Genomic DNA, 25,200 nt, shown 5'->3' with positions numbered 1-25,200 from the left:
GTCGCCTGCTGCACATTAGGACTCACCTCCTGTTGCTGAAAACTCAAGGCACTGACTGCACTAAACTGAGGGGTGCACTTCCGGTCTTTGCCATGCTCCAGCAATTTCTCGTGCACATCAGCAACCGTCCACTGCTGCAGGGGCTTGCACTTGAAAATAAGAGACAGTTCTGAGTCTGGACAGTAGCGGATAAACATAGCAGTCAGCTCTTTTGTCAGATATGCAAAGGACTTATTTTGTCTCTTCAGACAGTCTTCAGTCACCTCCATGGCTCTGTTCAACCTGAGCCAGTAATCAAACGGTGTTTCACCTGAGTTGGGTAGTGTTGCATAAAAATCAGCTAAAGGCATGCTTGAACAGGCAGTGTCACTGAAGTGCTGCTTTAAGATCTCAAAAATGGGCTCTGGGCCCCTCTCAAGACACACAGATGGCTTACTACGTATGCCCACCTTGACTATTTCTCGTGCCCTCCCCAGCAGTTTACTCAGCACATCATCAGCTTGTTCAGCAACTGGTACCCCTCTTCTCTTAAAAAAAGTCATCATCATTTCCTCCCATTCCTGAACACTGCATGAATCACAGCCATCCCCTCTAAAACACACAGGTTCTTTAACATCAGACTTTACAATCACATTCAATAGTGAGGGTTCAGATAACACATTATTGGCAGACCCAACAACACTGTTTCCCACTCCAGAGCCCAACCGAGATTCAAGACAAGAGGCAATGCTTTCCCCAATAGAAAACCCAATTTGCGTTGCAATCTCTGCATAAAGGTCCTCTTTTGTGGGACTGGTTTCTGATCCAGCATTTTGTAGATTATCACAGTTCCCATCAATAGGGTTTTCATTTAACTCAGCAAGGACAGGCTTAGGTGTGGAGGAAACTGGGGCTGTCAGCAACCTTGATCTGCCTCTGCCAAATGAATGCAGAGGGGTAAAACCAACTGCCCCCCTTCCCCTGCCAAAACTGGGAAAATCTGCCATGGCTCAATGTGTCCCTCCCTTTTTTTTTCTATTTAACTCTCCAAAAAAAGAAACACAGAGAGCCCCGCCCCGATGTCTCTAAAGAACGCAGAAAATGGCGGGACTAAGAAAAGCCAGTCTCCCGCGACTTTTCCACCTTCCAGGAAGTAGACGGCCCCCGTTGCGGTCGCAGGATTGCAGGAGCTGGGGTCACGGCACCAGTGTAACCGGTTTCTGCTTCATCCCGCTGCAACAGTTCGGCCCAAACAGACTCCTCGACTCTGCGTTGTGTTGTGTTTTTAAAAAGACAAGGAGTCTCTGATCGATCGTTGCCACTTTATTTCCTGAATGGAAACAACGGTGTTGTATCAGTGCAAATGGCTCGCCACACACCACTCCGCACAGCACACTACGGCAGAGCATCCATTAGCATTCCGCTTTAGCATACAGTTTCACACATTAATAAACAAATGAAAAGTACATAAAACTGGTGTTGGACATGTGTCCACTAAGCACTTATTACACTCGGTGCTCATCAGCTAATCAAACATGTTTTATGTGTCTGTACTACTTGGCTATATCGTGGGCAGAACAATACAACTCACCTCTCGTATGGCTACGGCAGACTGGCAGCGATTACTGCAGCCAGCCTCACCTAACCAGCCACACCGAGAGGGGGGGCGCTGTTTCCCCATTGCACTGATATTTGTGGCAAGTGGAATAATACCATATAAACACTGTTACATTAGTAAAAGAGAATTTTTCTTTCCAACCACCACAAAGTGCTTGTTCATTCAATTCTATTTATATCGTGCAAAATTACAACAACAGCTGTCTCAAGGCGCTTTTGATTTTACAGTAAAGACCTTATAACAGAGGGTCATAGAGCTCCCATATAAGGGTCCCAACCTAACTTGAGAGGAACATTGGCCTTCAAGGGGAGGGGAGCTGACAACCTGGATAAGAAAAATAAGGATTACTGTATTTTGAATCATGTAAAGCTATAGAATAATAACAATAACAATAAGTCTACATATGTGTTCCCACTAAACAATAACAACTCACCGTTTAGGTGTGTACAATGAGCAATATTAAGTTTTATTTATATTATTAATATTAAGTTGATATAGTGAAGCTGTTAGCAGACAGATTGTTTGCACGTCCAACAATTACAAAGCAACATTATTTTTAGTTTGTGTTTCTGTTTTTGGCTTCCATCGAGGATACGTCGCACTCTTAAGCTGGTAATTGCTCCACTGTTCTCATCGGCTACTCACATCTGCCTGCTGTGTGCTGGTGAGCAGGTAGTGTGCTGCAGATTTTAAGAGCTTTTAGAGAGACGGATTAGCTGTCTGTTGTGCAAAAAAACCCCAAACAAAAACAAACTATATGAGAGTAATGAGAACTAAAATAAGTGGGGTCTGTAAGCTACAAGATGAGCTGAAACTCAGTGAAAAGTCAGTTTTTTCTTTTAAAACTTGAAATGCATTGTGATCAACATTTATTTTCAAACAATTACAAAACTACATGCTATCTGCAATCAGAGACTAGCCTCTGTGTCAAAAGTCTGAAGACATATTCGAAGTGCAAAGAAAGAAAACGGTATTTTTACAGCACACAAGATTCATTTTATTCCTCATCCCTACATTTACAGGAAACATGTTAATCCAACAGAGCTGAAAGCCAACCTTTTTTAAAAAAAAAATAAATCCCAGTGGCATTTGTTTGTGATCATGTGTGTACGTGATTGTCCATTTACAGTTTATTTCAACAAATGAACACATGCGGCATTAAGCACTGCATATTTCTCTGAGGACTGAGGTAGCACCGTTTCAGTGTTCACGTTGAGGTCATTAATGATACATTCTCTGCATTTACACTAATATAAAACAGCAATATGACAAGACATACATATAAGATAACAGTGAGTCCAGAGGATATTCCTGAGTCCAGAAGAAAGTAGCCTGAGAAACTTGCCACCATGGGAAGTCAACTGAGGTAAATGTGTCACTTTCTGCATACAACACCCAGCAGAAACATCGCCTCCGAGTTACTTGAAATAAATGTTCTGTCATTTTGAGGCCTCGCCAAATGAATAAATAACAATAAAGCAAAAATGAATAAACATCTCCCCTGAAATTCACTTTGATTCTTTAGGAGTTGCGATATTTCTGTGGAAACTGATGTTCTACATTTTCCATGAAAGCAGTTACACAAAGTAAAAACTTTTGCTCAAGGTAAACTGAAAGCTTACCAAGAGGAATACAAAATGGCTTCAAGTAGCTATGACACTGAACTAAGGCTTTTTGGTCTTCACTAGCTGCTCTTTGGCAACCACATTGTTGTACTGATGGAAAAGGCAGCTACGGAACGGCTTTTACACCTACAAACGTAGCTGACGTTCAAAGAGCCGTAGCAATTATTTTGCATTAACGATACTTCTGGACAAACCTGTAGCCCTTTATGCCAGAAAGCTACCATGTTTGAAAATTCTTCTTCTAAGAGGCACTAAGGTAAACTGAAACTATATTAAAATAAGCTTGAGGATAGAGGTCAAAAATGTTGACATTACACTATTAAAGTAATAGAAGGTTTCCTGTGTTGTGGCAGAGAATCCGTGGAGTTCATCCAGTTCTTGTCTGACAAGAGAAGTAAATGGTGTGGTGCACTGTGTAATCATTATGCTCCGGACAGATTAAAAAGCCAGTGATTTTAACTTGGTCCCTTTGAGGAGGTGGGAGATGAGGAGGTGGAACTTTGTGCGGAGGAAAAGGCGCTGAAACCACTTGTTCCTGCTGGAGTTACGTTCTGTGACGACACAGAAGCAGCCGACTTCTGGGCAAACAGTTTTCCTAAAGAAGACAACGGCATAAATGACTGTCAGTTACAAAGAACTCACGGTGCAAAGGGCAATTGAAAAAGAAAGTTTTTACAGGAGTCTAAAAAACAGAGTCCACCTCGTGATTCGGTAGCTTGTAGAACAAGCTCTAGCAGTAATAAGTTCAAGTGTCTCACATCGTTATTTATTGCAGGCATTCATTTATGCACAGCTCTCTTAAGGTCCCGCCACAGTGGGTGGAGGTCTGGACTTTGACTGGACCATTGCGACACCTTGATTCTTTTGTTTTTCAGCCACGCCGTTTGCCGTTTGCTGCTGTGCTTGAGGTCATTGTCCTGTTACATGACCTACTTTCAGCCAAGCTTTAGCTCACAGACAAACGGCTTCATATTTGTTGAGACTTCTAATTGTCCTGTGATGATGTAACTGAGGCCTGTAGAGTCTGAGATGTGGCATGTGGATTCCTTGCCTTTTCTTTGAGTATTAAACAGCCTGAACTGCATGAAAAGACTGTCGTTTTTGTATCAACTAGGTGTTTTATTCACAAAGAATTGGTCTCTGCCTTGTCTGTTTTTGTAATTTCTTCCAACGTGGAATATGTTGATATCATGACTATAGAAGTCAGGGTTGTTAACTAGTACACAGTTAGTTTTTAGGAATTCTGACATGATTTTAATAAAATGCCTTAACTGGTAAATGTCTACCGTTGGTATCTGAATCTGTTCGTTGATATCTAGGATCAAGACTTCCTCTTCTGCATGTGACTCATTTATTAAAGTAGATCCATTTTTAAAAGAAAAATAAAACGCTAAATTGTAGTCAAACAATAGCCGTTTGTGTTGCAGTTCAGCAAACACAATCCCTCTTTTGCTCTTGACAAAGGCCATTTACCCTCATACAACCAAAGACATGAAATGTTATTGGTCAGTGGAACTGGTACTACAAGTGCAGTACACATACTGCTTATTTCTTTCACTGTAGATATCAATTAACTTAGTTCATCACCATGTGCGCTTGTTCCTCTACATTAGTGTCACGCACCAAAGAAGACACGCTTCCTTTACAGGTTTCATAACTCACCTGAGTAAACAGTGCCGTTGACCTCCACAGACACGCTGATACTGGCCGCTCCATTAGTGGAGAGATTCAGCGACAGATCGTGTTTGCTTTCTGACAGAGGAAAAACAAAAATTCCAGTGAAGGGTCGGTTCCAGAATAAGCATGCTATGATGTTCAGCCATGACAGAGGTCAAAGGAGAAGCAAACTCACCGTTGCCAAGTTTGAGGTTCATGGGGGTAAAGTGAGAGGCCATAGCCAGGAGGTTTTGTTGGAGTGCCTGCTGCATGAGGCGCTGCTGCTCCTCAGCGAGGCGCATCATTTTCTTCTCTGGGCTGTCAGCTACAGCTCCACCTGCTCCTTGCTCCAACCTCTCTCTAAGATGCTCAAATGTGGCAGCTTGTGCCAGCTGCTGCTGTTGCTGCCCCAGTGCCAGAGCCATGGGCAGCTGGGTTACAACAGGGGTGGGGGACTCATCTGATTGGAAACAAAGAAAAAGATGAAGAAATTATTATGTTCATAAGAAGTTTGAAAAATTATATATTTATTATTCACGATTCATGATTACTGGAAAACAAAATGATTATCAGTGTGCTAAATTTGCATTGCAGGGCTTGCCTATCCTAAACACTATAAAGAGGCTTAGATTGTATCTGTTGTAAAATATGATCATTTTAGAAAAGAAAATGCGCCGTACCTATGCTTCTCTTTAAATGCGGACTAGCGGAGATATTGCGGCCATTGTGCGTGGTCGGAGCACTCTGCATATTGGGTGAAGACAGTAGTGCATGTGGAGCAGAGCCTGGGGAGGGGGAGTAGCGGTACAGACTACTGGTGTAGCTGGGACGCCGGCCTTCTCTGCGGTTGCTATCGATGGCCGCCTGTAGCTCACCCGGAGAGCTCAGGCCTTTCTTCTCGCACTCAAAAGGATACAGATACTTCATATACCTGCAGGTGGAAAGTTTCACGGGTTTTCCATCCATTTTCCACAAAAACATTTTTAATTATTTGCAAATATGAAGGATAAAGCAGATGGTTCCCTTTTCAAGTCTTTATCTACAAAATGCTAAGATCTATTAATTGTATGGTTCTTTAGGGAGCAGTTAGTGGAAGTCCACATTTTTGCCAGCAAATGAGCTAAAACATGGAGATTCTAGCAAAAGTGTGGTTGTTCCTGTGGTAGTAATGTTGGTTAGCCACCCAGTCCACATCTTAATGAATGCTGGGTGAACTGGTATTATATTCTGTGGAGATATCCACGGGATAAATCCCTCTGTTTGCTTAAATACCACCTTAACAACAAAGCTCCTGTTTTTCTGTGAAATGCTTCAACAGCTACATGATTTATTGCCATGAATGCAATTTTCAGCCTCCCCCCCCACTACTTTTCTTTCTAGCTGACTGCCTGCAAAAGCCTCCTGTGAAGACCTACAAAGCCACAAGCATAAGACTCTGCAGACTGTTATCTTTTAAAATTACAGACTTTGCAAACCATAAAAATACATATCTGATCGGCTAGTCAGAAACAAAGTGAGCAAAGGTTTCATTTACGCAAATTATAGTTATGTTCTTGCAGCATTATGGTGTTCAGAGAATGATTACATTTCATCATTTTTAAAATAACAGAGTCACAAATATGTGCTAGCTCTTGAAAATATATTCAGCATTTTTGGAGTAATTTATAGTCTAACCAATACAATCATTTAGCAAGCCGATTGTTGATCAAAAAAAATCTGCCAAAACACCTGAGAGAAACCTACTGGGTGCGTAAGGTGAAGGCCGCACTGGTGATTGATGTGGGGAGACTGAGGCCTTTGGTGATCTCCCTCCATATCTTCTTGTTAATAACCTCCACCAGGCCTCCTTTCTCTGTCACAAGCTTGTAAAGCTTGTACAAGTCCAGCACCTGTTTTGCCATGATGGGGATGCGATTCACAGGAGTTCCTGGATAAATAACAGAATGCATTGAAATGTCGCTAAACAAGAACGGGTCTTGTGAACAACGTGAGGCAGAAGCAGAGGACGCGAGCATCTTCTGAGCGGCACACCTGAGGGCCTTAGGTCAGAGTTAGATAATGTGGCTTAGCATGTTTAATCTGCGCGGACAGAGTTGTCAAATGAAGCTAGTTTCAGATGTGAGGCGGTGGGGGTGGGGATAATCCACAACAACAGCTTTGTTGATGCATTGATCTAAGTGCAAGGAGAGGGGCTATGTTAGAGTCAACAGCGCCAGCAGGCCAAACTGACCATTCCGGTCCCGATTTGGAGAAAAGCCAATTAATGAAGCCAGCTAAAAAGCAGTTGTAGAAATCAGATTACTTTGTGCTTAAGATGAACACAGACACACATGCACATTTTGCATGGCAATGACCTTGCTCCACATAAGTGAAGATTAGTGAACATGTTGCACTTCTTCTTAATTGGATTTGTTTCCACAAACAACAAATCCTAATCTTGGGATTTGTGGAAACAAATCCCAATCTGTATGAAAGTCTTTAACCAAGTGGCTAAATCCAGGGATGAAGATGCAGAAGTGCTGAAAAAGAGACTCAACCCATCTAGACTCTTGTGGTAAAAAGCAGAAATAGGGAGGATTACAACCTCAGTCTGGGTTTCCACAGTTAGCTTCCCCATGTATGATGTGCTCCTGTTTTTGGTGAGTTTAATTGTAAGAGTTAATCTCTATATTAATGGTACTTACCTTAGTTAGCTGATACTAGGTGACACAACTTTGCACCCAAAACTGCCTTGTCCAAATATCGACAATGTAAAAAATGAAAGGTTTTGAACCTCACCTCGTTTCTGCATAAAGACAAAGAGTTCGTCGAGAAACTCCTTCCGTTGTGGGTCATTATCCAGTTCATAAAGCTAGAGGATCACACACACACACACACACACACACACACACACACACACACACACACACACACACACACACACACACACACACACACACACACACAAAAACAGGGCAATAAACTGTTAGTCTGTAGTTTCTTCAGTTATTTGACATGTTTACTTCTACCACATATACGAACCTTGGCAAAGTCCCGAGATGGTTCTCCTCTTATTTTAATGCCGTCAGTCTCCTCTGCCCACATGGCACTTCCTCTCTGTTCACACAATAACAGAAAGACACATTAAGAAAATCATTTCCAACTAGCTGCTGCAGGATAAAAGTCGTTATTCTGCTTAAAGAGTACCAAATTCTATAGTGACATAATAATAAAAACAGGTCATTATTCAAACACTGGTGTTGCCGTTTTTCTAAGTGAGATACTTGGAGTACTCCCAAGTACACCATCAGACTGTCCTTTGGTAAACACATGATTACTGTAAATATCTGACTGGGCTATGACAAATACAATGGAGATCAATTAAATGAGCCGTGCTGTACTGGAAGATTAATGTGACATGTTATTCTTCCACCACCTCATCAACGTAGCAAAGGTTGCAAATGTGAGTGGAGGGCAGCCTGAGTGCAGCTGAGTGGAAAGGCCTGCTGAGCTGGTTATCCCACTAATATGCACTGAGTGTAGCATTGTAGTGCAAGTAAGTAAAACCCTTTAATGTGACATTAATTATGTTTTTCCTCCCTGAAGAAATTACAAATTCATTTCTATATGCAGCTTATGAAAAGCCATCGCAGCCTTGCCTTCTGTCAGTTCTTGCGGGTGTGTGCCTTTTGGTTCGCGCTTGTGTTTTATATTAACATGTTTTATATTAAAACAAGGAGGAGTCGTTTAGACAACAAAACCTCATAACATGTTTTTGTATTTAACCGCATCAAAAACCTTCCATTCTTATGTTTTAATCAAAATAACAGGCTTGTTTTGTCTTTTTCGCATTTAGCCTTTTACTTGATATTTTGTGTTTAACTGTATCATTTTGCCTTCATAAACACATACCTATTCACTGAATGTTTGGTATGGTAATAATGTCAGCCCGGAGTCTAAAAGCCATAACATATAAGCCTTTGTTTCTCTGATTAGCCAGTTGAGAAGCGATTATCATTTGGCTTTCGCTCCAGCTGTAACCGTCCTTGTGTTTACAGTAAAAACAGAAAGGCAAACTGCAGATACCAACGCATATCAACAGCAGGCTGAAAGTGAACCCCAGTGGTTCTCTTTGACGTCAGCTCCACAGCATCACTAACGTTTATTACAACCAACTTAAAACTGGACTTTCATTTCACTACTAATAACTGTGTAAGACTAAACACTGTCACATTAGTCTTGTACACAGTTTAATAGCTTCAGTTGTTTGTATTCTATTGAAACTTTGATTTAACCACAAACCCATTACTTCTATTGAGCTTACCAGCTTTTATATGCACACGAGGCATCAGCTTTTCCAACTTTTATCCATTAACTAGTCATCGAAACATTGCAGCCAGCTCTTTCAACCAACTACCCATTACTTTTAATCATTTCCATCCTTTAAATATTATACCAACCTCCTTGACTGTAAATCTATTACATACAACAATATACATTTTAAATATTGAGCTATTCTAAGTATTAGCAGCGCTTTCACAAAGCATGCACCTCGAATTTCCACTCTGATGACCCTCATCTTGGTAGGAAATCACTGTAACAAACTCTTATAAAAACCAGCTTGTGCTCTGGTAACCATTTCCAGTTTCTTGCGGGTAAACTGGTCAAACTCTTCCCAGAGGTTACCAAGCTGTTGACACATCCAACAGATTGGCCTTAGAATTTCTAATCAAGGACTTTTACGCCTTCAGCAGAAACACTATTGAAGATCTTTTCAGCATCAAATCGAAATAAAACCCTCCCCCCTTCCTTATTGATGAGCAAGTGAGACCTACTGTGGATCTGTTAACAAAGAGCTTTCAGTTAATTGCTCACAGAGCTTTCACACATCCCAGCCTGGCAGTCCTGATAGTATTCAGTATGTAGGTCAGGAAAAAAGGGTTTCTTTTGTTTTGTTAAAGAGGCAAGTTTTATTTATGTGATTTTTTTCCAACATATTTAAATTCAATGAAATTTAAATGCATATTACTTCAAAGTAAAAGTCTGTCTTGTCAACCAGTCGTGACCAAAATCAAGGCTGACATTAAAATAGTGAAATGTTAATACTAACCGACTGCCCCCTATAATGAGCTTCATTAAAATCATTCAGTTTCTCCAACAGGGCAAAAGTGAAAACTCACCCCTCTCCAAATCTCAATGCAGCGACAGGGGGTCCCACATTTGTTTTTAGCCGAATCAAATTATTGGCCCTTTAATCCCCCCAGGAAGTCAAGATCATTTATCTGGCTCCTCGCTGTGCTGCAAGCTTGAATGAACAGGGGCTCTTTATCCCCACCCGAGCTACATTTAAAGGCTTACAGTGAGACTGCACATAAGGAGTGAACAATGGCTGTCCAGCGTGATGAGGCTTGAAACGCATGTCAAGATTTTCAAAGATATTTCGGTAATGAATTGAACTAAAGAAAAAGAAGATAAAGACGCCGTAGAGCACGGCACAATCGTAAGGTGAAAAGAGCAGCTATTTCAACCAGCCACCGATTAACTTGCAAAAGAGCCACTTCAAGCTTGTGGACTTGTTAACATGGTTGTTGGATAAGAAAGCTTAATAAGCAACCAGTCAACATGAGCTCCACTTTGAGTTTCAGCTGCAAAAACCCCCAAAACAAAACAAAAAACCCACAAAAAACACCTATTTCTTACACAAAGAAAAGAAGAATTCTAGTTCAGTGTGGTTACTCATATTTACAACCCTGCTAAGAATCAATAATACTGCCAACAAAAATGAAAACCAGACTAAAAGACTTTTCATCAAGTAAATCCCAATATAATTAAATATGACAAAGAATACTTTCTGCAGTTAATTTGACAACTTACAAAGATCCTCACAGATCTGAGTCACAGCAAAGGCCTTGCACAAATTCGTTCTAATTTTAGGGCTGTGAGATGTTTCTGACTTTTCAGCAAAAACAAAAACAGAAAGCAAACCATTTAACAGACACACGCTTAAGCCTTTCCACCACAGTCTCTCACAACTCTCATTACTGCGCTTAAACTAAAACAAAATGTTCTTTATTGCTGCAGGCTTGGCTTGCTGGCCTGTGAAAAGGCCAGCAAGCCACTGCAGTGGCCGTATAATGTATTGATTATTTTCAGTGAAATTAAGCTGCCATTTAGTGTTGCCCAGCGACGCCTCAGTTATGCAAAGCCATCTGCAAGACTACAGTAACATCTGGGCCTGGATGTTTGTACTTCCACATTTGACTTAAACCAAAAATCAGACAAAGAGGAAGAAAAAAAAAAAACTCTGAATAATGTGTAAAACTCTGGGTAATGGTATCAAAAGGACCATTCTTCTCCTGTGAAACAACTGCAAGTAAATTTTACGGTTAGCAGTTTGCATGGTGAGCCACAACCCAGCTGTCCCTGCACCTACAGCCCTCATTAATCAGTGCATTATATTGACGTGGCAGCCCTTTTTCATGTAGAGACGAACCAATCAGCTTGCTCCCCAAAAGAAGGGGAAAAGACAACAGCTGGACACTGAACTCATACAGTTGCAATTTAAATTCAATCCATGGCTACATTTAAAGAAAATCTGACTGATCTGCTCTCATTTCAAGTCCAAATCTCTGGCCTGGAAAGTAATTAAGATGTGCATCTGGCCAAAAAAAAGCGCACCTTCCTTCCCGTACATCAGGAGGGAAACCAGGCAGCAGTGAGGAAGGTCAACAATTAAGGCAGAACATACGTATACACACAAAATAACAATTACAGATGTGCATTTTCTCTCTTACCCGTTTCACTGACTCATCAAAGCCCCAGTCAGCAAAGCCATTCGCTGACGCGAAGGCATGATGACCCGCCGGTGACGTCAGATTCTTTTCCATGTGCTCTTGTTTTTTTCCTGAAGGTGGAGATTCAGACGTTTGCTTCCCAGCCACTGATGGAGATGTAGAATAAGGCTGGAAGGGAAAATGCGATACATGCTGGAGTCGGGGCTTCTTTGCCTGTTGATGAGAATTGTTCTCCTCCTCCTTCTCCTCCTCCTCTTCCTCGCCCATGTCTTCCTCCTCGTTGTTCTCCTGAGAAGTCAACATCTCCTGTTCCTCATCTTCTGAGTTTCCATCCTCCTCTGCCTCTGGATCCACTCCGCTCAGATGATTATTCAAGGCCTGCTGGAGTCCTGGATTGCTCTGTCCATCTACTCTTTCAAACAATGTAGAGTCTGGTCTTGAAAACGAGGCTCTTGCTGCGGCAGCTTGTTGAGCAAACAGGAGCTGAGCATGAAGAAGCTGCTTCTCCTGCAGGCTCATCTCCAGCTTTGCTTCTTGTTGTTTCTGCAGATGCTCCATCACCACCTCCAGCTTCACGCCGGCTGGACAGGACTGTGAACACCCAGCTGAACTTCCAACCTCTGATAGGTTGGACTGAGGAGAAAAACACAAATCACTAATGGCAGAACTTTAATGAGAAATTTTAATATCTTAAAAAAAAAAAAAAAAAAACAAGATAAAAAACTGTGTATGATGTGATTAACATGTTTTAATACCCAGCAGCACTTAGGTGGCCTACTCCAGAACAATAAACATGGTCAAAAATGCTTGCAGAGGCAAATTAAACATAATTAAATACCAGATATTAATCATGTTTTTTTTTTCTTCTTCAAGTTAAGGTAGACTACCTTTGGTAATCGGGAAGAGTGGACATCAGAGAGCTCATTAAAGGGCGATAAAGTTGAATAAACAGTTTAATAAACAAACACAAAAAGCGTAAATTTCTATTAAAACACATTTTTACATGGGGCCAAATATCTCTCTCATTTATAAGTTCAATAGTCGCAATTTGCTTAAGGGTCCTCGGAGTAGGTTATTTCACAACGGGTTTCGTCGTTTTTATTGGACACATGGATGAAATTTAACTTCACATAAAGCTTCAAACTTGTTGCCCTTGCGGGGAATGACAGGGGGAGCTTTAAAAAGCATAAATTATCATAGTAACGTCCACTTTTGTCCCATTTTGCTTTGTTACTGTAACGAACACGAGTGGGTGAGCTACGAAAGAGTCGTCGATAGGCTTACTCACCATTTGCGCCGTTGAATAATTCATCATCGCCAACAGGTCTCGTGAAGTTCTTGCTTTTTTCCTTCGCCAGAAGTTAATCGCATCTCATGACCACTTTCTCCTTTTTTAAAGTAGAGAAACACAAAACAAAAACCCCTCCTGTCGATCAAATGTGGTTTAAAGCCCCTCGCTGTGTGAAGGCTGGAGTAATGGGAGCTGGAGGAGGGGTAAATACTGCTGTGCTTCACCTCCCTGCGGTCACTCGCAGAGCACACAAACTAAAATATCTTCGATTGTCTGCGAGTGAGTGGCGCACACCCCCAACTTGGATGAATGGAAAACCCGCCCCGTGCGCAAAGATCGTAAAGTGCTTTATCGCTTCCAGCTATGTGTATCTTCCCACCCACTTCTCAAGGAAATCCCACCCCAAAGCAGAATCCATTGCTGATTCTTACAAAGGTGATGTGACCTTTACCGTAGAAATAAATCAATAAGATAAAACAACGCGTCAAACTAGTGAAGCCGTCTTTCCTTTATTAATAGTTTTTGCATTAGGGCCGAATTAAATCATTTTGGGAGAACCTCATGACAAAGCGTGAAACGCAAAGTGTGTGTTTTTATTCTGATCAGATATCTCCAGTGAATTCTTCCTGTACTCAGTGCACCACTATCATGTAAACACTCACTTCTGTTTCCAGGGCCAATAACAGGGTTGTTTCAGTAGGCTGGCACATGAACAGATCAAGAACCAGCCTGTGGGTCCAATTCTATCAGAAGTAAATGCAAAACCAACCACTTGGAAACTGGTTGAAAAATATAATTGTGTACAGAGCTCCTGCCTCCACAACCCGTGAGCCCATAAGCCCATCTGTAATTGGTCGAGAAAGCAGCAGATAGATTACTAACAAGCACATCACCCCTATTCTTCCTTCTCTTTATTGGCTTCCAGTCAAATTAACAAATCATCTTAAAATGGTATTAATTACATATAAACTTATATGGACAGCCTGCTGCATATATATTAGAGCTACTGAGACCTTATATCTGCCACCGACCTCTCTGATTTTCTGATCAGGGTCTCTTGAGGTTGTAGCTCGTAAATGTTGGAACAGCCTTTCTCCTGTTGGATGTCCTTGTTGGACTTTCTAGCAAAGTGAAAGTTCGTATTTAATATTCAACTACATTTTATTTATATGACACAAATCACAGTAACAGTAAACGCAAGTTGTCTCTACAACAGTACAGAGAAAACACCAACAATCAGACAGCCCACTATGAGCAAGCACTTGGCAAAAGTGGGAAGGAAAATCTCCCTCTTAACAGGAAGAAACCTCAGCAGAATTAGGTTTAAGGAGGGTCAGCCATCTGCCACAACAGGCTGTGGGTGAGGGGAGGGAGCCAGAGATTAAGAATACTAATGATTAAATACAGAGTGGTGTATAAACACAGAGAGTGAAAAGAGATGAGCGCATGTATATATGTAGATCAGCTTGTTAGTGTCGGTAATCGTGGTTGTAGGTATTGCCCGTAGTGCTGCATTAACATCATCTAGCAGACCTTCTGAGGGTACTTCACGTAATCTTGGTAACCGGCTACGGGGTATCCAGGTTTCAAGCTTGGCCATGATCCTATTTTTCAGGTCAGTTCCTCTCGCACTCAACGATCCTTCTCCTATCGCACTTGGGGCTATGTACCCAATCTCGGGTGGGGGTGATGATATCTCCCCCCTGACCTGGCGTCCTGACTCCTCCTTGCCGTAGCATTTGTGTTGTACCTCGTCAATCTCTAGCTGTGAGAGCAGTCCCTTCTTTCGAATGTTGGAACACTGAGCTACTAGTTGTTTTGCCGTCATTGTGGATGTTGGGTATCGAAGAATCCATAGGTCCCTCATCCTATTCATGTAGCCCCTTGCGTAGTAGCATTCCAACAACGCCCTGTTTTCGTCTCTTGCCCACCGATGCCTTCTTGTTCCAGTAGCCCACTTTTCGTCAGGGTGCCCTGGTTCCTCAACACCTGACGCGGACCTTGTTGATCCGGGCGACGTCTGAGCCGGCATGCCTTCATATTTATCTGTCTCGCTCATGTCTGCGGTAGGCTTGCTTAGCATAGGGGGTCTAGCCTTAGGACCCTTACTGGATACAGACGCCCCAGGCAGGAATCGAACTTGCGATCCTCTGTTCCAAAGGCGTGTAGTCTAACCACTACGCTATCCAACTGGAATGCCTAGAATTGTACAAGATCAATGGGACCCTAAGAGCCTTCATCAGGAACTCAATGGAGATGTGGCGTGCAACACTAGAGGCCAACTCCAAGCCCATAGCACAAGTCACCATCAAGTGCGGGATCTACCAAGGAGATGCTCTGTCCCCACTGCTGTTCTGCATAGGCCTGAACCCCCTCAGTGAGATCATTAACAAGACTGGCTACGGATACCGACTACGGAACGGAGCAGTTGTCAGCCACCTCCTGTACATGGATGACATCAAGCTGTATGCCAAGAGTGAACGAGACATCGATTCACTGATCCACACTACCAGGCCATACAGCAATGACATTGGAATGTCGTTCGGACTGGAGAAGTGTAGTCGGATGGTAACAAAGAGACGGAAGGTAGTCAGAACTGAGGGGATTGAACTACCAGAAGGCAACATTGCAGACATAGAGGACAGTTACAAGTACTTGGGGATCCCGCAGGCAAATGGGAACCATGAAGAGGCCGCTAGAAAAGCTGCAACCACCAAGTACCTGCAGAGGGTCAGGCAAGTCCTGAGGAGTCAGCTGAATGGTAAGAACAAGATCCGGGCCATCAACACGTACGCCCTGCCCGTGATCAGGTACCCTGCTGGGGTAATAGGCTGGCCAAAGGAGGAGATAGAAGCCACTGACATAAAGACAAACGGTATGTACCACCGGCAGATAGAGGAGGTGGCTGATATCCAGAAATCCTACCAGTGGCTGGACAAAGCTGGACTGAAAGACAGCACAGAGGCACTAATCATGGCAGCACAAGAACAAGCTCTGAGCACAAGATCCATAGAGGCTGGGGTCTATCACACCAGGCAAGACCCCAGGTGCAGGCTGTGTAAAGATGCCCCAGAGACAATCCAGCACATAACAGCAGGGTGCAAGATGCTAGCAGGCAGGGCATACATGGAACGCCATAACCAAGTGGCCAGCATAGTGTACAGGAACATCTGTGCCGAGTATAACCTGGAAGTCCCGAGGTCAAAATGGGAGATGCCCCCAAGGGTGGTGGAGAATGACCGAGCTAAGATCCTGTGGGACTTCCAGATATAGACGGACAAAATGGTGGTGGCTAACCAACCGGACATAGTGGTGGTAGACAAACAGAAGAAGACGGGCGTAGTGATCGATGTAGCGGTTCCGAATGACAGCAATATCAGGAAGAAGGAACACGAGAAGCTGGAGAAATACCAAGGGCTCAGAGAAGAGCTCGAGAGGATGTGGAGGGTGAAGTTAACGGTGGTCCCCGTGGTAATCGGAGCACTAGGTGCGGTGACTCCCAAGCTAGGCGAGTGGCTCCAGCAGATCCCGGGAACAACATCGGAGATCTCTGTCCAGAAGAGCGCAGTCCTGGGAACAGCTAAGATACTGCGCAGGACCCTCAAGCTCCCAGGCCTCTGGTAGAGGACCCGAGCTTGAAGGATAAACCGCCCGCAGGGGCGTGCTGGGTGTTTTTATATATATATATATATATATATATATATATATATATATGTATGTATGTATATATATATATATATGTATATATATATGTATATGTATATGTATGTATATATATATATATATATATATATATATATATATATATATATATATATATATGTATGTATGTATGTATGTATGTATATATATATATTGTTCAATTGGAACAAAAGAAGCATGAGAAAAAAAACCACTACTTTCTTGATCAAGACAAGAGTAAAAGAAAGAAATACCTCTCAAAGTAAACGAGGATGACCTCCTGACCTCTCCCTCGGGAGATGCTTTATGTTACTGAGGTACCAGTCACTAATCCAATGTTTTAGTGGCAAACGAGGCAGTGGGGCAATTTTGCACAGCTTACATACATCAGGCTCACCATGCAACAAATAATACACAGCTTAAAGGTGTTTAATGGCTAGTCTGTGCTTGTTGTTTGTCAGTCTGTTCACAAACATTTCTTAACCAGATAAGCTGTCAGTCCAGTGTGGCAGTATTGCAAAAACAAAGATGTGTGCATTTGCTTTCTTCTGTGATATTTCCTGGTCTGTAAGAGACGCTCTGACTCTGTTGTACATGGAAACAATCTGTCTTTTTATGGTGTGGTTTTGGGGAATAATTCCATTGTTTTTAACCAGTGGTGTTTGGTAGGGCAAAAATAACGTCGGGCCAACACACAGGGACAAACAACCATAAAAAGATATTTATGAGGAAAAATACATTTTACTTCAGACATCTGCTCATAATAATATCACACAATTTTTCCTTTGAACAAGTTCATTTTACCCGCACATAAATTTTCCCTGAAATAAAAAAAAAAAAAGAAAACAGATGTAGATTGAGTACAGTAGAATGATTTTACATTCATATGGAAATGCTGCTCCCTGGTGGTAAAATGTGAATCTTACAAGACACACACTCAGACAACATGTACCATTTGGTGACACTTTGTTCTCTATTAAAGCAACGTGTAATGAAATATTGCTCCAACAATTACTCAGACTATTGAAAAATATTCCATATCCTTGTGACACTCAAAGATACAGTTTCCTTTATTATGTTCAACAATATTTTACAAGCAACAGAACTTAATAAAGGCCAAATTAAATATCGCACGCGTTTTATGAGGCAAACATTGAAGTAAGAGGGTTTTGAGTCCAGGGTATGTTTTTTGATCTGAAACAAACAAGCATATATAGACATCTGTTAAACAGCCATCTTATAACACACATGGAAGAGAATAAACATGACTGAATAGATGATTTTACTACCTGCTCTGCTAAATTTTGTCAATGCCGAGCTCTTCAGGTGTAGAGATGCCAAGCTCATTTAAAGTAGGCCGCAGCTCCTGGATCACGTACGGGTAGATATCTTTATGGGGTCCGGCTTTGTCCTGAGGAAATAAACAATAAAACCCATTAATCACCATTATCTGACTACAAAGGCTCTGGCTGGCAATTTTCTCTCATGTGCCTTTTCTCTCACCTTCACAGCTTCCAAAATTCGGATAGCGCTGGCCAAGTCGTTTAACCTCCGACAGGCTCTCAGTGCAGCCTCGAGAATCTTTGGCTCAGGTACCAAATCGTACCCAATCAATGTGTTCATCCCTGAAACAAGCAGTCACAACACATTTAAACCAGAGATCAGAGAAAAAGACTTCTAAAGGATCTGAGCGCAAACAACAAATAAATAAAACGACTAACCATTCTCATCAAATTATTTTCGGTGTAGCTTGAAGCAGTATTTTAAATCCCTCTTTACCAAAGCGCTCTATAAATGAAGCGAACACTTAATGGGCACATGCCCCTGTTTCAATTATCAGAGGAGTCTATTTTGAGCTGGTGCCATACACCACCCTGCTGCCAAAATTACTTACTAATGGATCAAATTTGTATTAATCTAAGACTCAAAAATAAAAAGGTTTTATTTGCTTTTGTCACGTTTGACAGATTTAATGGACATAGGTAGGCTGTTATATTCGATAAATCAGCTGTGACATAAACCTGCATACTGTAGACCAGCGGTCCCCAACCCCCGGGCCTCGGACCGGTCCGTGAGTCGTTTGGTACCGGGCCGTGAGAGTTGAGGCTCAGGTGTGAAATGTATGGTTTTCAGGGTTTTTATCGGTTTTCAGCGTTATTTTGTTATCGTTTTTATCGTTAATTCAGTTTTCCTGGGTGTTTTCACGTGTGTTGTGAATAAATCTTTTTTTCGGTACTGGTACTAGTTTTATTTTGTTGTATTTATCCGCGACACCTTAAAGGCCGGTCTGTGAAAATATTGTCAGGCATAAACCGGTCCGTGGCGCAAAAAAGGTTGGGGACCGCTGATTTAGACAAACCACTGTTGTCTAGTGCTTATTTATAAACTACACACAGCCTCTGTCAGTGTTTAGCAGCTGTTAACAATATAGATGAGTTTTATCAGTCTATATAACTAAAACAATATCAGGGGTGAATGTCTCATCAGGAAAACTGATTTTCTTATAATAAGCTCAGTTTTTACATTGTTATGATATGGGTTTTACAATAGGAAATGAATCGAAACAAATGTAAACAGATTCTGACCAACAGATTCAACCATTTTTGTTAACTATGCAAAGCAAACATGCAATTTTAATCATTATATTGCAAACTATGACTGTTTACTTAAATCTTAATCTCACTAAGCCTCTTAATGCAAAATTGTACAAGGCCATTTTTTTAATAACTTCTGTTGACTCAAGACAAACATACCTCAGCAATGAATAACAATTCCAATGATTACATTGATTCAACATTACTATATTCCAGAAACGTACCTTTTCTCAGTTCCCATGCGTCAATATCTGGCTTGTTAAAATAAGTGACCCAGCGGGCATCGAACTCCTCGTCTGTCTCCTGCTTCCCATGTGAATAACACCTTGAGGCCAGAAGAGCTGCATGATAAGACAGATTTTTTTTCAGTGATTTGTGTCTAATAAAAGAAACCTACAGTGAATGTTAAGTAAATGCGGAAGGACCAGGCTACATCATATTTTAAAAATTTCATACATGACGGGCGAAATATTAGGGACACTTACACTACCACCCCAACTCTAACTTCAATAATAATAATGATAATAATAAAAACAACTTTTTCTTCAAACCAACTAAAACTGAAAATGCAGTCATTCCGGCATCAGTGTTGTTGCACTCGCCAGTATTACATTTCATAGGTGTATCTAATAAAGAGGCCGGGAATTGTATCTGCGATGTAAAAAGGACAAATTCTTCCTTGTAATGTGATGCAGTTGCCACCGTCTTGATATGACCTACCTTGTGTATCAGTCTGCACGTAGCAGACTGACACACTAGGACGTGACATACCGGAAATTTCTGTCACATGGTCCTCAGGTTATATTTAATAGCAATTTAAATGAAACAATATGACTTAGGCATGTGCTCAGGTATCATGTTAATACTAATTAACCTGCAACCCAAAGAACATTTCTCATTTAGACTTTTTGACCCCTAAAGAAACACCAAGACAATGCAAAACTATGCAAAAAAGTATTCTGTTTGTTTTCATAAAAATCTATGCCAAACTCCGTTTTGATGTTGAATTCTAGTTGTCTGAACTCTCCTGCAGTCACCTAGCCTACTTAGTAACTAGCGTCAGCAGTCACAATCACAGGGCCCGAGACGAAGCCTTCTAGCCGGGTCATGACAAGGACATAAACTCCGCCAAGAAGAACGACAGGACATTTTTCAAAGCACCACACCCACAGTTTACGTGGGAAAAAGCTGGACTGAATAAAAATGTGGATATCATGGCTGAATCATTATAATACAGTTTCGTAATGTTTATTTAATAGCGATTTTTCTTGAATAAAAGCTAGCTAGCTTAGCCGTAAAGGAACCGCAAATGTGCCGACAGTCACACTTGATTTCCGTTACATTGTCTCCCTAACAGTTTCTAAGCAACTATATCAATTACAGATTAATATATTTACAATGGGTGACTGAATTAGGAATTACCTCGGCTCCCTGGTTGCGTCCGAGTTAAACTTCGGACACCGGAGACTGACAGTCGGACGGCGGCTCTGAACATGATGCGAGACTGCGAGCTACACGGACCGGTGCGGTCTGTCCGAAGGAAGCTAGTGCTAACTGTGTTAGCCTGGCACGTACGCAATCTCCTGTTGCGCACGCGCAAACTGCAGCTCATATTTACCCTTGACTTCCCTAGAAAGAAATTGCAGGACTGACAACTGGGAAAACATGTTAATATTTGCAATGTCATTCTCACAGAGAAGTATTTTTTATGGGATATCTTTTCTTTCTTTCTTTTTAATGCGAACAATACAAAATAGATGTTTCAAAGGTTCTTGATGATAGAATTGCACACAAGTTGAAACTGTAAGACACAGAGCTTTCTTAAAGCAGAACATTTTAGATTTATGATCATTTTAGTTAGATATAAGTGGTGATGTGCATGAAAAAGGTGTGTGTGCAAAACTTCAATGTTGGACATTTAAACTGCTTTTATTTCATGTCATCAGACACTAAAACCTCAAAAATAAGATGCATACAATTAAATTCATGTTCTTTACTATTTATTCAGCCTGGGTCAAAGGCGAACTAGAGCATTACACATAACCTATGCAGGTCACCGGTCTACCACAGATATAAACAACTACACCGATTGCCAGTTCAAAGTTAACCTAAAAATAACAATCTCTTGTGAGGGAGAAAGCACACACAGGTGGAACATGCAGCTTTTACACAAAGAAGTCCCAACTAACCTGGAGGTTAGTGAGGTGACCACTTGACCACTGTGTCACTTTATGATTCATTTTTATTGATGTGACTCTACTACAAAAGAGTACCATCATTATAAAAGTCAGTCAAACAAACCAAAAACGTATGCTCTTGTGAGCCATTATTGTGCACATGAATTATTTCCACAGGCAGAAAACAGAATATAGACAACTGATGCAAAACATGTTCTTTATATTTAAAATGACTATGACCAATTCCATGACTACTGGTTGATTTTTTGCATCAGAATGACCCCGGACAGTGGTCATTAGTGTCTAGCATGGGTTGTTGTGTATGCTTCTTTCCCCAGCTGTTTTCCCAGCTGGGCACAGTGGAGTTTGCTTGTTCATTTGCAAGTAAACTAACTATTAATGTAACTACACTAAAACACCATCATCAGCTTATAAAGTGGGGCAAATAATCATTTGATCCCCTGCAGAAGTTTACAAAGAAATGATCAGTTCTTGATTTTTAAGGTAGTTTCATGTTAATGAAGAGAGATAGAATACTAACCAAAAATCAAAAATCAAAGTTGAATGCCTGACATTGACTGAAATCAGTATTTAATCCCCAAGCAAAACATGACTTAGTACTTGGTGGAGAAATCACTGTCGGTAAGCACAGCAGTAAGACATCTCAGGAGGAATTTTAGCCACTAGCTCTTTAAATTCTCATAAAAATCCGAGACTGTTCATTTCTTTGTAAGTGAGGCAACATAGAAATTCAGCAGGATTAAAATACTTCCCCCTCTATGACTACAAATCTATTACTGATATTGTTGATAATAATAGTTATAGTCATATGTTAACCTGTTACATTTCACAACAAAGTGACAAAGTATTGCAAAGAAGCATTATAGACACAACTGTTTACTTTTGTAGCAAAATGCCTTACATAAGCATCACGATAAACCCCCAGAAATGCAGAGGTATTATTTTCTTCAAGAAAGCTTCATGCTGTAAAACGGAGCACACAACAATCTATTAAATCTATGCAAATGCCAAATTTCTTATTTCTCATGAAGTAATCAGAGGTTTAGGTGAGGACATGCACTCGAATCATCCAGACAGAGTCTCTTGGCTGTGTGTGGGGATGAGTGAGCATGAGCCGTCCTGAGCAGACCCTTCCGTCTCTCAGCATCCTCTGTAGGAACACTGCTGATTTGTGGTGGCTGATATCCAGGCTCCTGGGGGTCCAGAGGATCTTTAGATAGATAGATGCAGATGGCAGGAACTCTCCGCTCCATGGTTATACCTGGTGCTCCAGGCTGTGGACTCTTCCAAACCTCCTTCACTGTGTTATAGTAGAGTTTGGACACCTGGTGCAGACCTTCAACTTTACGTTTCAGGATCTCCACACAGGTGATAGTTTTTGTGACTCCTCTGCCTGAGCCAGTGAAGACCACCTGTCTTAGTGACATCCCATTTGGGTTTCTTACTTCCCCTTGCATGCGAGCTGCTGCAAACTGCAGTAAGCTGCGAATCTTGCTTCCTCCTTTTACTCGCATGTGCAGGATGTCTGCGGCCAAGCCTGGGATCGGATAGGGAATGCTGTCCTCTGTGCGGCTGATTCTCCTGAAGTTGTTCTCACCAGCAGTTTTTGGAAGTGGCAACGAGATCTGGACAGAGGGACTGAATGAAGTAGGCTGCTGTTCCATTGTAGTGCCACATATAGCACTGTTCATCTGACCCCTGGGTTAAGTCATTACTTAGAAAGCAGCAAAATAACAGTGCGGGAAGCTGCAGTAACAGACTATTTGTATGTCTCCTTTGGGATCTAAAACATTGTTCTTGTTCCTTTACTCTAAGAAAGTAAAAGCTGAATGGCTCTGTAATCTAAACTTGTCACTTATCTTGATCCTCTCTCTTCTCTGTCCAAGCTTCTTTTTCATTTTGCCTTTATGAGCGCTGAGATGGCAGCCAGCAGAATAAAGAGGGCACTTCTTCCACTAATCCCACTGAAGTGAAGGAAAAGATGTCCTTGCTCTTTTCAGCACTGAGGACAGCTGATGCCAACAGACACATATGAGGCTCAGAGAGAGACATGTAGAGTGGGACATAGTGCTCTTAAAGGCACATGCAACATTTTGCCTCATTTAATAATGTCTGTATATTTCAGCTAGTTGGGTTTCTTGTTAAAAGGCTTAAGGGATCTGGGAATGGTTTTGTCTGTGTGGTTGCTTGAATTATACAGACGAATGAACACGAGTTAATGAGATCAAGGCACGCAGCTGAAATAAATCTTTGTTTTAACTGAACTCGACTCAATTGTGCCACTTTGCTGACATTCTTAATGTGCGGTTTTGCAGATATGACACCAAACAACCAATCTCACTCAAGATGTGGAGCAATGCTAGTCATTGTAGTATATAATGGAGTGTGGTTTTTCAAGATTATTTTCCCAGTGCGCTATCATCAGAGAGCCATATGGTCCAAGAGAAATGTCTTCCTTTGGGCTATTACAGCAGCTTCACAGCTCTCCTCCTTTCAGTGCATCGCCTGCTGGGCTGACCCCAAAATAATCCTTGCTACAAAAGTTGTGCTTCTTTTTAAGAAATGACATGTACAAGGACAATCACATCTTGGAGCTGCTACTTTTTATTGTCAGACCACAAGTACATTAAATAGAAAGACAGAAAATCAGTATCCAGATGGGAACAGAGGTGCATTGGTTGCAGCTCTCTTTAGAGAAGCTGATCCAAGGGAGGAGGTGAGGAGGCAGCTGGAGGGCTCATATGGAATCAGCATGCTGTTATAATGGTGCATTTCTGCCTCGCAGGATGGTATGCACCCCATGTTAAACAATCAGCAGAAGCATGAAATGCATTGTTCAAATTAAGTTGCTTTACAGAAGAATTATCTGCTTTTCATAAACATCAGTTAACAGCAGCATTCCCATCCCGAGAATACTCATTAAATATTTGAAGGTGGTTCACTGGAGGCCTTGCGCACGCTCCAGAATCTCCCCAAGTGTTTATTTTTATCTGACATGTTTAGTGTTGCTGGAAAATGAACAGAAGCTCCAGCGCCCAGCTGCGTACCCAGTTTAAACATCCTTCAGTCTCCAGTTTATGTTTTTCATAACATAACAGTTGTGGGGTTTGATCCGCTGTATTTATATCGAAAAGGTCCTTAGAGTTAATGGTCACACCCCCATCTTGTGGAAGAAAGTACATATTGCAAAACTAATATCACCGTGGGTTAAAGTGAACCTGCATTACAGGAATGTTCAAGCATTAGTTTGTTCTAAAAAACATGCTTTTGGAAGAATATGAAATTAATGTCTGATGAATACATCTATAGATGAACTGCTAGATACATACAATATGGATGGATCATACCTGTTCTTTTCTCTCTGTTTTTGTAGGGTGATTATATACAAATGCTGAGGGGAAGTGGGGGTGATGAATGTGATCAATCTGAAAGTGTTGAGCATGTAATAGGGATCAACATGTATGTACATACTTTTTTGTACTCCATTTAGGACTTGATGATTGACTGTTTATTTCATATCACATAGATTTTGTTGACTTTGATTGTGCACATGTGTGCATGTATGTATATGTACATATACACGTGAATATGTGTTTGTGTACTCAAACAAAAAACTATTTGAATGGTCATAAAAAACATGGAAAGGATTTCCACCTGATTAAATTGGTTTATTTTAGCATTATTCAATTCTTTCAACTTCATGTACTTTAGTTGGACCAGCTTAATTAAATAATGATGACTCAGCTTATTTACTGCAGTTGAGCCCAACTTAATTTAATTGAGTT

General features: G+C 41.3%; 3 protein-coding genes across 3 annotated transcripts; all 3 read right to left on the bottom strand.

The window, feature by feature from the left end:
- Nucleotides 1-2,663: 2,663 nt before the first annotated feature.
- Nucleotides 2,664-13,237, bottom strand: LOC146665065 (AT-rich interactive domain-containing protein 3B-like). The gene is made up of 9 exons (XM_085412498.1): nucleotides 12,940-13,237; nucleotides 11,652-12,284; nucleotides 7,900-7,974; nucleotides 7,657-7,729; nucleotides 6,622-6,805; nucleotides 5,559-5,809; nucleotides 5,075-5,338; nucleotides 4,885-4,974; nucleotides 2,664-3,817 (listed from the first exon to the last, which is right to left on the bottom strand). Exons 1-9 carry the CDS (start codon nucleotides 12,964-12,966, stop codon nucleotides 3,678-3,680), a joined length of 1,737 nt encoding a protein of 578 aa, XP_085268624.1. The 5' UTR covers nucleotides 12,967-13,237; the 3' UTR covers nucleotides 2,664-3,677.
- Nucleotides 13,238-17,324: 4,087 nt separating this feature from the next.
- cox5aa (cytochrome c oxidase subunit 5Aa) lies at nucleotides 17,325-20,785 on the bottom strand. The gene is made up of 5 exons (XM_085412497.1): nucleotides 20,640-20,785; nucleotides 19,442-19,558; nucleotides 18,127-18,248; nucleotides 17,913-18,034; nucleotides 17,325-17,817 (listed from the first exon to the last, which is right to left on the bottom strand). Exons 1-4 carry the CDS (start codon nucleotides 20,710-20,712, stop codon nucleotides 17,921-17,923), a joined length of 426 nt encoding a protein of 141 aa, XP_085268623.1. The 5' UTR covers nucleotides 20,713-20,785; the 3' UTR covers nucleotides 17,325-17,817; nucleotides 17,913-17,920.
- A 1,664-nt stretch (nucleotides 20,786-22,449) lies between these two features.
- Nucleotides 22,450-23,106, bottom strand: LOC146665063 (ribonuclease P protein subunit p25-like protein). Its single transcript, XM_085412788.1, has one exon. It carries the CDS (start codon nucleotides 23,104-23,106, stop codon nucleotides 22,450-22,452), a length of 657 nt encoding a protein of 218 aa, XP_085268914.1.
- Nucleotides 23,107-25,200: the final 2,094 nt, after the last annotated feature.

Source organism: Rhamphochromis longiceps, linkage group LG7 (assembly GCF_057381845.1).
Source record: "Rhamphochromis longiceps isolate RC_006_pf linkage group LG7, R_longiceps_female_GT1.1, whole genome shotgun sequence".
In the NCBI taxonomy this organism is placed as follows: Eukaryota; Metazoa; Chordata; class Actinopteri; order Cichliformes; family Cichlidae; genus Rhamphochromis; species Rhamphochromis longiceps.
The sequence above is the reverse complement of the archived record's forward strand: the minus strand, read 5'-3'. Positions and strand labels throughout refer to the sequence as shown.